This window comes from Bipolaris oryzae, assembly GCF_000523455.1.
Source record: "Bipolaris oryzae ATCC 44560 unplaced genomic scaffold scaffold_39, whole genome shotgun sequence".
NCBI lineage: Eukaryota > Fungi > Ascomycota > Dothideomycetes > Pleosporales > Pleosporaceae > Bipolaris > Bipolaris oryzae.
Window position 1 is genome coordinate 1 of NW_006911315.1, and position 12,302 is coordinate 12,302.

The following is a 12,302-nucleotide window of genomic DNA, read 5'->3' on the forward strand; positions in this document are numbered from 1 at the left end:
CTGGCTAGATCGAACCCCCACTGCTCTGCACGAAACCAAGTCTCTCCCCCCCCCCCCAAGTTTCGTTGTGGAAAAGAAAAGGTAGGAGAAAAACTGATGAAGGTGTATAGACTACGCTGTGTACGGAGAGGGGGGGGATCAAGGACAGAAATCTATGCCAAGCATCATCACAACGTTCTATCTATCATTGAATTTCAAATTCGTCATCAGTGTGCTGGAGCTACAGAGTGTATGACTTGAGCAAGGGCATGCTTCCTGCTCGAGGATAAACCGTGACTAGATTGAATTTGTAGTAGTAGTAGTAGTAGTAGTAGTAGTAGTAGTAGGAAGGAACATTATGCATCCCCCACCCCCTTTTTTTACGTCAGTAGCGCAGAAAGGAGAGCGTAGACTAAAATCGCAATAATGTATACCAAGTCCTAGAGCAACTTACAGCTTCACAGTAAATAAGCGCTCCCATCAAGTCCATACGAGTAAGTTCACGGCTAGTTCACGGCTCAGGGCCATCACACGAAAAAAAACGCCCCCCACCAGGTACAGTGAAATGCCAGATACACACACACACATTCCAATTATCTATACCGCCGAACTACCACGCTTGATCAAATGTCCCCCTCTATTACACTATAGGAAAATCTTAACATCGTCACCTGAGTCCATGATATCTGAGCCGAAAAGAAAAACTGTAAACTAAAAAAAATAAACAGAAAGACATGAGAGGGTAGAAGTATTGCTCTAGTACTTCTTCGCCTCAGCAGCAGCAGCAGTACTAGCATCATCACCGACTACAACAATAGCCGGTGCAGCCGCCTCCTCGACATCTCTCTCCTCCTTAACCTCCTTCTTGCGACGGAAAGTGAACACGCTCTTAACCTTGCTAGCGGCAGTACAGCACCAGCGGTACACAATGACAACAGGCCTACCAACGATCCGCGCAATGACGGCGAACCACTCATCGGGGAAGTAGCGGATGAGGACGGCCCAGGGGATACATACGAAGCCGACAACAATGCTGATAGCCCACTGCGTTCCGTCGATGCCACCGGGCTTGATCTGGAAGGCGCGGCCACCGACGAAGATGATGAGGATTTGGAGGCCGATGATCATGACGACGATGCCGATGAAGAACCAGTTACGGAGAATACCCTCGAGGACGTTGAGCTTGTTATCGAGACGGCGGTTGTTGAAGATGTTGAAGATTTGCATCCAGACGAAGCAGTTGAAGATGACGGTGTCGAGTTCGAGCTGCTTATTGGGGTCGGAAAGGTCGTAGCCGAGGATGTCACCGCCGGCAAAGTAGAGAACGAAGATGACAGTGATCTTGTAGATGTTTTGACCCATGATTTGCTTCCACATGGTGGTTGTGATGAGAGGACCTCTGCCTTGGGGTGGGCGGTCGAGAATCTTTTCGGTCGGGGGGTCGGTGGCGAGGGCAAGGGCTGCAAAGGTATCCATGATCAGGTTGACCCAGAGGAGCTGGACGGCCCTGAGCACAGGCTTCATTTCGTCATCGTATATGGCTGTGACAAATGCAAGTACAACAGCGGTGATGTTGACAGTGATTTGGAACTGTTTTCGTTAGTGTTGTGAGCTAGAGGGGATTGAGTGTAGTATGCCTTACCTGAAGGAACTTCTGCACCGCATCATTGACAGCACGACCCCACATAAGAGCTGTGATGATAGAGGTGAAGTTGTCATCCATAAGGATGATAGAGGATGCCTCCTTAGCAACCTCTGTACCAGAGTTCATCGAGAAACCAATGTTGGCAGCCTTGAGCGCAGGAGCGTCATTTGTACCATCTCCAGTAACAGCGACGATTTCACCAAGGGTCTTGAGACGTTGAACTAGGATGCGCTTGTCTTCGGGCGAAGAACGAGCCAGCACTTGGAGTCGGGGCAAGATTTCATCCAGTTGATCTTCGGTAAGACGACGGAAGTCGGGACCTTCCATGACCAAACCGCCCTCAGTATAGATGAGACATTCCGTTGCGATAGCTTTAGCCGTCTGCATATTGTCACCGGTAACCATGCGAACAGAAACGCCTGCCTTTTGTGCCTTGCGGACAGCATCAGGGACACCAGGGCGAATGGGATCCTGAATACCGACAACACCAAAGACGATGAGATCGCGCAGCAGGGAAGCGAAAGAAACACTGCCACCTTCGGTCATCTCGGCGCTGGCTGGGGGCCATTGTTCGAAGTCGCGGTACACAAGACCAATAGTCCTGAGGGATCTGCTAGCATACTCATTGATGGTATCAGTGAGGTTCTGGCGTTCGCCGTCTGTCAGGGGTTGAGTCTCGAGGGTAGCAAAGTCGGCGGAGGAAGAAGAGAAGTCGAGAAGAATCTCAGATGCTCCCTTGACAACAAGGCGGTAAGTTCCATTTTGGAGCTTGAGGACAGCACCCATGCACTTCTTTGCTGAATCGAAGGGGAACATGTGCATGACTTGTTGGTTGTCGCGAGTCTCTGCCAGGGAAACGAGACCGAAGTGGTCCTTGGCGAACTGAAGCAAGGCAGTCTCTGTCTTGGATCCAACGAAGCACGGCTTTCCATCCTCTTGTCCTTCAAAGGCCGTTGAGTTGATAGCGACAGACTGTGTGATAAGGTCCTTTGCAACCGGCGTAACCTTTGATGCCCACGCCGAAATGGGTTCATCCTTCTCTGAGACAGTGTCTGCATGCACGAATCTAGTGTTGCCAAAGGTACCAGCGACGACAGTCATCCTGTTTGTTGTCTACCTGAAATGTTAGAATTTTACTCGGTGTCCATGGATACAAAATACTTACCAAGGTACCAGTCTTGTCCGAGCAGATAGCAGTAGCATTACCCATGGTCTCACAGGCTCGTAGAATTCTTACAAGGTTGTTCTCCTTCAACATCTTGGTCGTGGCAAACGCCAGGGCCAAGGTGACAGCAAGAGGAAGTCCTTCGGGGACGGCTACAACAATGATTGTTACCGCAACAATAAGAATATCCATGAAAGCAGAGCCTTTCTCCGAAGCAGTGCGGGTATCGCCGTCCAATCCACCTACGAAGCGGAACAGTAGAACGAAGAAGAGAATACCAGCAGCAGTAGTTCCGAGTTTGGCAATGGCCATAGCGAGGCCGCCCAGCTTTTCCTGGAGAGGAGTCGTCTCAATCTCGACACGGACCGACATCATGATTCTGCCAAAGCTGCTGTGCTCTCCGACGGAAGTAGCCATAAAGGTACCTACGCCTTCGAGCACCTTGGCGCCAGAGATGATGAATGGGTCGAGATCCCTAACTGACTGGCCAGATTCCATGGCTTTGGTGACAACCGCGCCAGGTATTTTGCGCATAGCATCCGACTCTCCTGTAGCGGAGGATTCATCGCACTTGACGTCTGAGCCATCGACAAAGATACCATCTACAGGGATGATGTCACCCGGCTCCAAGTGGATGATATCTCCCGCTAGGATATCATAAATGCTAATCATGACGATTTTACCCGACCGTGTAACCTTGACATCGCGCTGTTCCTTCTTTGCATTGAGCTTTGCAAAGGCTTGTTCTTTTTGCCAGTCATTTACTGCCGTAACAAGAACCACGATGACGATGGCTACCACAACAGCAGTGCCCTCTACCCAGTCGACGGATGCCGGGGAGCCCGGGGGATGCTCTGCTCCAAATGTTTCATAGAGACCGAGCGCCAGTGAAATTGCAGCTGCGATGGTAAGGACTATGAGGACAGTGTCGTTGTATGCGTTCCATACCAACTTCCACAGCGGAGTGGCTTTCTTTGGTGGAAGGGCATTTCGTCCGTGGATACGAATTCGATCCTCAAATGGCTGTCCGTCTCTCGGTAATCGGTCCGATGTCTTCTCTTTGTGGGTTGCCTGTGGATTCGTTGCTTCATCAAAGGAAATCTGCCGTGGCACTGTGGATTCGTCGGCACTGAGTCCAGTGTGAATATCTGATTGCAAGCCGACTGCGATTCCTTGCAGACCGCCGAGAGCATGATATACAGCAAGCGACTTGGGGTTGAGAAGCTTGCTCAGCTGTGACGGTCGAAAGGCGAAGGGGTTGTCTGTATCAGACGCGGCTTCTGCCCGCAGCTCTTGCTGCACTGCTGCATCATACTCGCTCACGACGGTGGATACTCCACTGGTGGACGCATTACTTGGTGATATGGGTGTTCGGAAGGGATCTGATGTTTGTGAGGTGATTGTGTCGGCCTGGCTTAACGCGCGTTGCCGTGTGTTGATGTGGAGTGTTGGCGGGGCCAACTTGCCCGTCTCCATGGCGAAAGACGAAAAGGGAGGTACAAGTCAGGTAACAGTGCTGCCGCTAGATCTCAAAGATTAGAAGTAGGGGTATATACTAGATAGTAATAGTAGTAGTAGGAGATAGCGGTGAGTGCACGTGAGAGTGAAATGATGACCAGGTCTGACACGTCGAGGGGCGCGTCTCGAGCCGCCATATAGTACTGGCTTCCAAGAAGTGGGCTGTGTAGTTGTTTGCCCAAGAACCAAGCCCGCTGGGCGCTTGGTCCGGTAATGGACCTGCCTGATGATACAAGCTCTGCACGAGGCCAGCTTGGCGTGGTGCCGCCTCTATGAGGGTTCGGGTAATCTTCGCCATGACTATGGGTGGAGGCCAGCAATGCTACGGCAGTGGCACCAGTTGCGAAATCCTGGCCATGTCCTATCGTCGTGGTGGACACTGAGCTGGCGAGCATTCGCCAAGATGGCTAGAATGATTGCTTTGGCGACTAGAACCGTTGAAGGCGAGATGAGCAAAGACAAGCTGCCCGGCGTTCTTGGTAAGGGGGCAGTGCAAAAGCTCTCCGCACCTTGAAGCACGGACGCCCCGGCTTCCACTCCGGCATACGTCTATGGCTTGTAGAATGTCAGAAGACATTGTAGGGACATTTGAGAGGGTTGAAACTGAGAGAATCGTGAAGATGCAATAGGGACCATGCGTTTGCAGACTACATGTAGATCGATTCCCTAGTTTCAGGAACTGAGCGTATTGATTGGTCGGGGCCTGAGGCTTAGCTGCGTGGCGCTGCGTGGCGCATGTGCTTAGCCTCAGATCTACATTATCCGCGATTGGCTGCATGCTCTACGCCACGAGACAGGCCAGCTGAGTGCAGGGCTGGTAAAGCTGAGAGTAGTGTATGCGTACCATGTATCATTCGCCTCTTGCTGCGGCGTATACTGAAATGCTACTGCTACCCAGAGTCTTGCCACCTGGGAGATTACCAGGCTGCTGGCCCTGGAATACTGTAATCTCTCTCTTTCTGCATGCTTTTGCTCGGTTAATTTCAGCCATGTGTGATTGGATGTATGCATGCTGTAGTAGCCCTATAACGTTTGCAATCTGGAACAGTTCGAGCAACACTTCTGTTTGCAGGCTTTCCACTGTCCAAGACGGCTCGTTTTTTCTTCTTGAAACTACTCGGATAGAACTTGGTTGTGGTCACCAGTCTGCCTTGCCTTGGCAGACTCAATTGATCGGCCTTATTCCGAGCACTCCATGTCTCGCGTTCCGCTTCAGACAGAGTTGCTGACCATGAAAGTCACTACAACATGTGTATACGCCAGGCAACCTCGTGGCGATGAATGGCTCTTGACTCTGGCCACCGCATGACCGGAGCCCCTTTCACAGCCCGGCGACACGAATGACAATGAGGTACTACATTGTGCCGCAGCATATTCTCTAGTACGCCCAGGGCGGCTGAGAGGCTTCTACCGAGGCCCAGCCTTTCCGACAGGTCCATACCGGCAATTCGCCGCTCTGCAGAAATTCCCAAGTCATTTCTTAACGGTCGTTGAGCGCAATGAGGAAAGAGGCCCGTCAACAATACTCGAACATGTTGGGGTCAACTGCATGGCCATCTTGGCTAACCAATTCTGAAACCCGATGCACGTCCCGGCAGTGACTATATGCCGTGTGATGTCATAGTTCAGCTCATCGAGGCCGATCTCCTCACATGGACGACTACCAAGACTCTCCAACTTGACGTCGCAATCGGGCTGGTAATAGTCACCGGAAATGGCGAGCGTCAGCCATCGCCATGATTCCCGCATGCGGGCATTGCTAGGCAGGCGTCTGACCGCGCTAACAAGGAGGCGCCCAAGGTTGTGAGCACTACGGAGCAATTGTAATAGTCTGGATGATACTATCTAAGTTAACATATATCATGTCTTACTTTAGCTACATTACATCGTTATTTGCGTTAACCTTAAGAGCTGCGTAGTAGCTACGTAGTTTGCGCGCGGGCCAGTTCCGACAGTGGCAAAAACAAAAGTCGATTTTACTATACTTCTCTTTAGCAGCCTTGAAAAGTCCAGACCAATCAATACGCTTAGTTCCTCAAACTAGAGAACTAATCTACGTGTAGTTTTCAAACGCACAGTCCATATTGCATCTTCACGATTCTTCAAGCTCTGCGGTGATTGGGTCTGCGGAAGTTGTGGTGTGCCAACGATGCATATACTGGGCATTTGAAGATATAGAGAGGTGTAGTCCCGTGCCAGATTCTACAATAACAATAGATCTACCTTCTAGTTAGGTCTCGAGGTAGTAGCCAGTCACGTAATTCTCAGCGCCTCTGTGCACTTCCTTAATTCCACCTAATCCAACATTACGGAGCCGCATATGGTCGAGTTGAATTGTTGACTAAAAGATAATGTCATGACACAATGAAAGCGGGTTTGAATAAGAATGGCTGACGTTATTGTGTCTGTTCAAGCTATTTACGTATGCACTACAGAATCTTCAATACATTGTTAGCTCCACCTAGCCTTAGCCAGTCACACCAACAGTTTCTCTTCCATTCGCTGGTCAGATACACGTCCGTAATGCTTCTACATTCGCCGACTGAGCACATCGCACAGCCTCCATATACGGAATATCCCGGTCCGAGTGGCAAACCTAAGTAGTCCTTGTGTGTCCCCTTGGGCGCAGCATTCTTCCATGACGACTACACCCCAAGCCTTGAGCAAGGCAGAATCACTGCCCTGAAAGATGGACCTTCTTGTTTGGCGCATCCTCAGCCTCAATGTATTCGTGCTTGCGCTTCTCGCTTCGCTTGTCCTCGACCCCCTTTTCCTTGCTCAGGGATTTGCCTTCACTGCTAGCACGTGACCCGGGCTTAATACCACCACCAACATCGTTTTTCGGAGAGGATGAGGTACTCTCTGAAATCTCTGTCTGTGTTTGTGCATGGTTGTCCGTGTCAACTGTGTGTAATTTGTCGTTCTTGGTTGGCTCTGTAGCCTTGACGTTTTCTGTTGAGCAGGCGGTGGGTGCGTTAGAGGGCTTGTGGGTCCTCGGCACGGATACTGCTTTGGAATTGGGCTGTGTAGGGCGTGCGTCGGTAATATGGGATGGGCTCGTGCAACAGCTTGTCGGTGCCGATAGGTCTAGATCAGGACCGAATAGCTTACGTTGGTCAGTCAGCAACAGTGCATACGTAGATATGAATAGAGAACATTACCTTCTCGTCTAGGGTTGGACTCAACCTGTTCCTTCTGGCATCTTTGGTAGTTGTTGGGGGTTTAATCCTTGGTTTGTGATTACCTTCGACGACATTCAAAGCCTCGTCCCTCGGTCGAGTTTGGTCGACTTCTTCCGCGACTTGTTTCCGCTTTATATCTGGTTTAGGGGCCTTCGTAGTGATGTCGTCAAGTTTGTTATTCTCATCTGTAGTCCTGTTACATGACACCAGTGAAGCCAAGGCGAGAATATCCTGTACAGATTAGAACATTTAGCTCTAAATAAGGAGAGATATTATTACCTTGAAGTCCGTGGGCTTGATATCACCTGCATGCGAGCTGTGAGGAAGTCTCTTCAGCTGCTGGATATCCGAGTTGCAATCGTCGATTTGCTGTTCCAACGCAGCAACAGCGATCTCAATCGCATCTTTGGTCTTCATCAGTGGGAAGAGACCATCCAGCGCCGTTTGCGCTATCCATCGACGCTCCTTAAGGGATTCGAGTGCCTTGTTGGTCATACGCCGGAGCGTAAGGTTTGGCAGAGGGATCGATCGCTTTGTTATCGCAGCTTCCGTAGCGGGTCCAGGCAACACAGACTTGGGCTTTGAAGAAGCATTGTCTACTCCATCTTTTTTATTGTTTGTGAGCTTCTTGGTCTTGGGCTGTGAGATTGGAGCATTTTTTGTAGTAACTGTAGTTAGGTCAGACAATGTAGACTTGCGCAGTGAAGAAGCATCGTTTACTCCACCCTTCTTCTCAACTGCAATCTTCTTGACCTTGGACTGCGATACTGGAGCTGCAGTCTTGCCAACCGCATCCTTGGGTTTTGAAGAAGCATTGCACCCTTCATCCTTCTTCCCGGTTGCGATCTTCCAGATTTTAGGCTGCGAGATTGGAGCTGTGGTCTTTGCAACCCTACCATTGGGGTTTCTTATTCTCGAGGCTGCATTCTTTCCGATGAGTATCCGACCAGAAGTGGGTGCATACTGAGTTGACCCTGAAAGGTTTTGCGGGACCGGATTAGGAATGGAAGACTGCTTGGAGGAGGATGCTGCAGATTTCCTAGCTGCTTCGACGGTGGCTGCCATCTGCTTAATCTCTGAACCTTTGTTGACAACCTTGACCTTCTTGATGACAGGCTTCGGCTTTGGAACAGAGGCGTCGGGCTTCTTGGTTGGTGACATAGTTTTTGAGATAGGAGAAAAAAGATGATTGTTTGGAAAGGGTGAACGAGATAGGTTTGTGATGTGGACGTATAGTGCTTGTCAGTTGAGTAAAGTTTGCACTCGGATTGTGAATTTCGTTGCGTAGAGACGACCAAGACATTGTGAGCGATATAGTGTAAAGCAATTTCCTTTGGCGAAAGCTATAGTGTTAGTGTACAGTGGGCTTGTGGTGGTGAAAGCAAACAAGCGAATTGGAGCCTAAGACAAAACCAATAACACTTGACGTGTAGGCACGCATTGTGCATAGTCTATGATTATAACGAATAAAACCAAGGAATGAGAAATGGGCATCATAAGGTGGAATGAAAGACCAAAAAGAGCTAGTTGAGTGTCATGTTGGATACAGACATCATGTTGGCGTGTATACGACAAGACCTGTTGGCGAACGACCTGTGACGTCGGGTTTTAGTATAGCAGATATCCACGTTTGTTTTTGATTGTTTTTGGAAGGGTTTGATTTTGAGGTCCTCTTGACCATTGATTTCATGATATCGTATTTCATTGTTGTTTGCTCATAACTCAGTTATCCAACCGGAAACTGGAGTGTATATTCAAAGATCATATATAATATTTAGAGCTCCTCCTTTTCGACGCCGTCAATGGAAACGAGCTCTGATTCAAAGACTGTCAAAAGTTAGTTAAAGAGTCTCTGCAATGTGGCGACTCAACACGACTTACTCAGAACGCTGTTAGGGGGAATAGGGCCAGCACCCCGCTCGCCGTATGCCCACTTAGGTTGGATGGTGAGTTTCCTCTTCTCGCCAGGGCACATGTCCAGCAGACCCTGGTCCCAGCCCTTGATGACCTGACCTGAGCCGACGGTGAAGCTCAAGGGCGCGCCACGACCGTATGAAGCATCGAACTCGGTGCCGTCTGTAAGGGTACCGCGGTAATGGACGTGAATCTTGTCGCCAGCCTTGCTCGGGCGAGAGCACTTGGCCTCAGTAAGGACTTCGGTCTTAAGGTACTATCGACATTGTCAGTATGCTATGCCCGAGATACGCATGTCATAACCGGCTCTGCTTACCTCGTTGTTGATGATGTCAGCAACGGCGGCCGTGGCCAATGCAAGAAGTACGGTGACCTTCATTTTGACGGGTTGGAGGGATGTGTAGGTTTCTTCTTTTCGAGCAAGCAAAGAGTGTAGGGAGAAAGGCGACGTTGCAATGGCGGCGCGACGGATGGCGGTGGCCCATGTGGGGAAGCATGCCAAGCAGCCATCTGGCCCTAACAAAGCTGGCTGGGGTGCTAGGTGTTGGACCCTGCCGATCTAGCTCCCATTTCTCCATCTAATTACTTGTAATTACTATTTAATATATTCTACCGCCCGACAAATGTTGATTGAACTATTACGCATGTCAAAACATATTGCGGAACACACATGTTTTACTCTGACAACCTCGGCAACACGGTCATGCACCCCATGAATTTGTGTGCCAACCATATCTTGGATGTTTGCTACGGGTATCATTTTGTGGGTCTTTGGCCCATGAGAAAACTACATATAGTACTGCTATCCAGTAGCATTAGAACCACTCGAATGTCTACTGTACACTCAACAAAGAAACACAAGAAAGTTAAATGTCGTAAAGATGCGCCCGTGCATCCTCCAGAAAGCCATCCCATATAAAAATCATAGCAACAGTATCACTGCCACGTCAATAATAAACACCCTTTTTCAATCCAATCATGCCCTGTTCTCTGCCCTTCCCGTCTACAGTCTTTAGTCCAAATTCCCTAATTTCTCCATTGTCCAAAGCGACTCCCCCAACCATGGCTAGAGCTTCCGCCTGGTTCCGTTGATTGTTGCCCATCACCGAACAGTTGAAACTTCCAAACTTCGGTAGCCCCGTTGCGATGCCGGGGAATCGCAAGGACGTGATGGGATTTCCACTGCAGTCAAAGCCTGGCCATAGAGTACAAAGGGTCCCTTCGTCCGGCCCAAGCGATTCGATGCCTTCAGGACTTCCCTGGATGTGACAATCGGTATTAGGTTGAGTCCAGCTACATGCTCCCGAGAAATTGGGATCTGTGCATGTGTAATATGCTCCTGGGAGGCCACGACGAGTGAAACGCGATATTGAAGACGCCGAGGTTGTGTGGAGTATCGATAAGAGGGCGGTTAGAGTGATGGCGATGGTATACATGACGGGGTTTTGTCGGACAATAGTAATGGCAGTGGCGATTAAGAATTACTCTGGAAGATGTGCTCCCTGCAGAGGTTTGCGTGTTTGAATGAATGTCGCTTCTAAAATTCCAGGCTGGAGTTGTTGAAACCGTGTTTTGTTCCTTTGTAAGCTGACCTGGTCACGACAGGGTCCTTGCACAATGCCGCACACAAAGAACTGCTGATGCTGATGTGTATGCGTGTCTTTGAGCGAACAGGGGTCTAGTGCATCTAGCACAAAGACCGAATATGATCCCTTGGTCGCCACCAGTCAACATTGGCAAAGGAATGTATGAATGCGGTGAATAGCTCCATGGCGAAGTATCCGCCACGGTTGCTCAACAGGCCATTCGAAAATCGCGTAAATGTGTGGGAGGCGAAAAAAGCACAAAATAGCAAAACGACCAGAAACTGGCGATTGACGAGGATAATATGTGCTGCAGTGACCCGGGCGGCGTTCCGCCATGATGGGGTCGACCAGGATAGGTATTGATCCGTGAAACGTCGATCCGGCGGGGCTAAGGATGGATGCGACCAAAAAGGTCGCAGTACTCGCAAGCTTGGCTCCTAACTCATGTTGCATCCGCATTGTGTCTCGGCTGCGCAGAGACGGATACGTACGTAGCTTGCGTTGTCAATGTGCAGGCAGGCTATCCGCGCCGGATGGGAATTGGGACCTGGTTTGACAGGCATGACATGGATTCGTTAATATGATCGTCAGGAACAAGGTTACCGGGCGGCTGTGATGGACTGTCACCGGCGCAATTGAGCGGGTTGACGCTCTAATACGAGTAATGTTGTATACCTTATTTAGATTTTCTGTGGCTTGTCTAGGTAATGCACTCTTATCTGCATGCTGTTCAAGTTTGACAGTTGTAAACAGTGCGCGTATACAACATCATTTGCTGGGCAAAAACCAAGCCTTTTGTCGAAATTGCTTTGGTGACAATCAATGCCATTCGGTCCTAGAAGATCTCTTGGTAGTAAGAATAAAGCCATTTGTCATTCTGCTGATCTGGACAATCGGTTTGAGAAAAGAAGGTGCCTTGTTGGTAGCGCTCTCATCAGGTCCAGGAACATGTTTCCTTGTCGATTATATGCCATTATGTACGTGGCAGAGACACAATGTTGCAAGATACAATACGTTTAGTTACTGTTTATAAGACGCATGAAAACGGTGATGTTCGAGGTCGAGAGCTGGGGACCAGATTGAAGTCATATTTTGAGGCTGTATTCGGAGCCTCGAACTGAAAGGTGTCGATCTGCTCTAGCAAGGCGCCGCTGCATTGCTTGGCCGAGCAAAGTGAGTGGGAATGTGCCTCAAGCGCAAAACCAGCCTTCTTGTCTGGGAGCGGGTGGTGTGCAGAGCATTATCACAGCTGCTCCACGCTGGGTTGCGTGCTCCGAAGCGACAAAACGCAACACGTTTTGGCTAGGCCGGAC

The 12,302-nt window shown here is 49.7% G+C and overlaps 5 protein-coding genes across 5 annotated transcripts; all 5 read right to left on the minus strand.

Moving 5' to 3' along the window:
- Nucleotides 1-735: 735 nt before the first annotated feature.
- On the minus strand, nucleotides 736-4,265 carry COCMIDRAFT_91045 (uncharacterized protein; the record flags this gene model as incomplete). The annotated part of the gene is made up of 3 exons (XM_007688231.1): nucleotides 736-1,569; nucleotides 1,622-2,737; nucleotides 2,790-4,265. 3 exons carry the CDS (start codon nucleotides 4,263-4,265, stop codon nucleotides 736-738), a joined length of 3,426 nt encoding a protein of 1,141 aa, XP_007686421.1.
- A 403-nt stretch (nucleotides 4,266-4,668) lies between these two features.
- On the minus strand, nucleotides 4,669-6,056 carry COCMIDRAFT_35336 (uncharacterized protein; the record flags this gene model as incomplete). The annotated part of the gene is made up of 3 exons (XM_007688218.1): nucleotides 4,669-5,088; nucleotides 5,526-5,714; nucleotides 5,793-6,056. 3 exons carry the CDS (start codon nucleotides 6,054-6,056, stop codon nucleotides 4,669-4,671), a joined length of 873 nt encoding a protein of 290 aa, XP_007686408.1.
- Nucleotides 6,057-6,981: 925 nt separating this feature from the next.
- Nucleotides 6,982-8,650, minus strand: COCMIDRAFT_3894 (uncharacterized protein; the record flags this gene model as incomplete). The annotated part of the gene is made up of 3 exons (XM_007688186.1): nucleotides 6,982-7,413; nucleotides 7,469-7,720; nucleotides 7,769-8,650. The coding sequence occupies 3 exons, from the start codon at nucleotides 8,648-8,650 to the stop codon at nucleotides 6,982-6,984; spliced, it is 1,566 nt and encodes a 521-aa protein (XP_007686376.1).
- Nucleotides 8,651-9,263: 613 nt separating this feature from the next.
- COCMIDRAFT_91086 (uncharacterized protein) lies at nucleotides 9,264-9,782 on the minus strand (the record flags this gene model as incomplete). Its single annotated transcript, XM_007688232.1, has 3 exons — nucleotides 9,264-9,316; nucleotides 9,371-9,659; nucleotides 9,720-9,782. The coding sequence occupies 3 exons, from the start codon at nucleotides 9,780-9,782 to the stop codon at nucleotides 9,264-9,266; spliced, it is 405 nt and encodes a 134-aa protein (XP_007686422.1).
- A 568-nt stretch (nucleotides 9,783-10,350) lies between these two features.
- Nucleotides 10,351-10,839, minus strand: COCMIDRAFT_91187 (uncharacterized protein; the record flags this gene model as incomplete). Its single annotated transcript, XM_007688233.1, has 1 exon — nucleotides 10,351-10,839. The coding sequence occupies one exon, from the start codon at nucleotides 10,837-10,839 to the stop codon at nucleotides 10,351-10,353; it is 489 nt and encodes a 162-aa protein (XP_007686423.1).
- Between the last annotated feature and the right edge of the window lie 1,463 nt (nucleotides 10,840-12,302).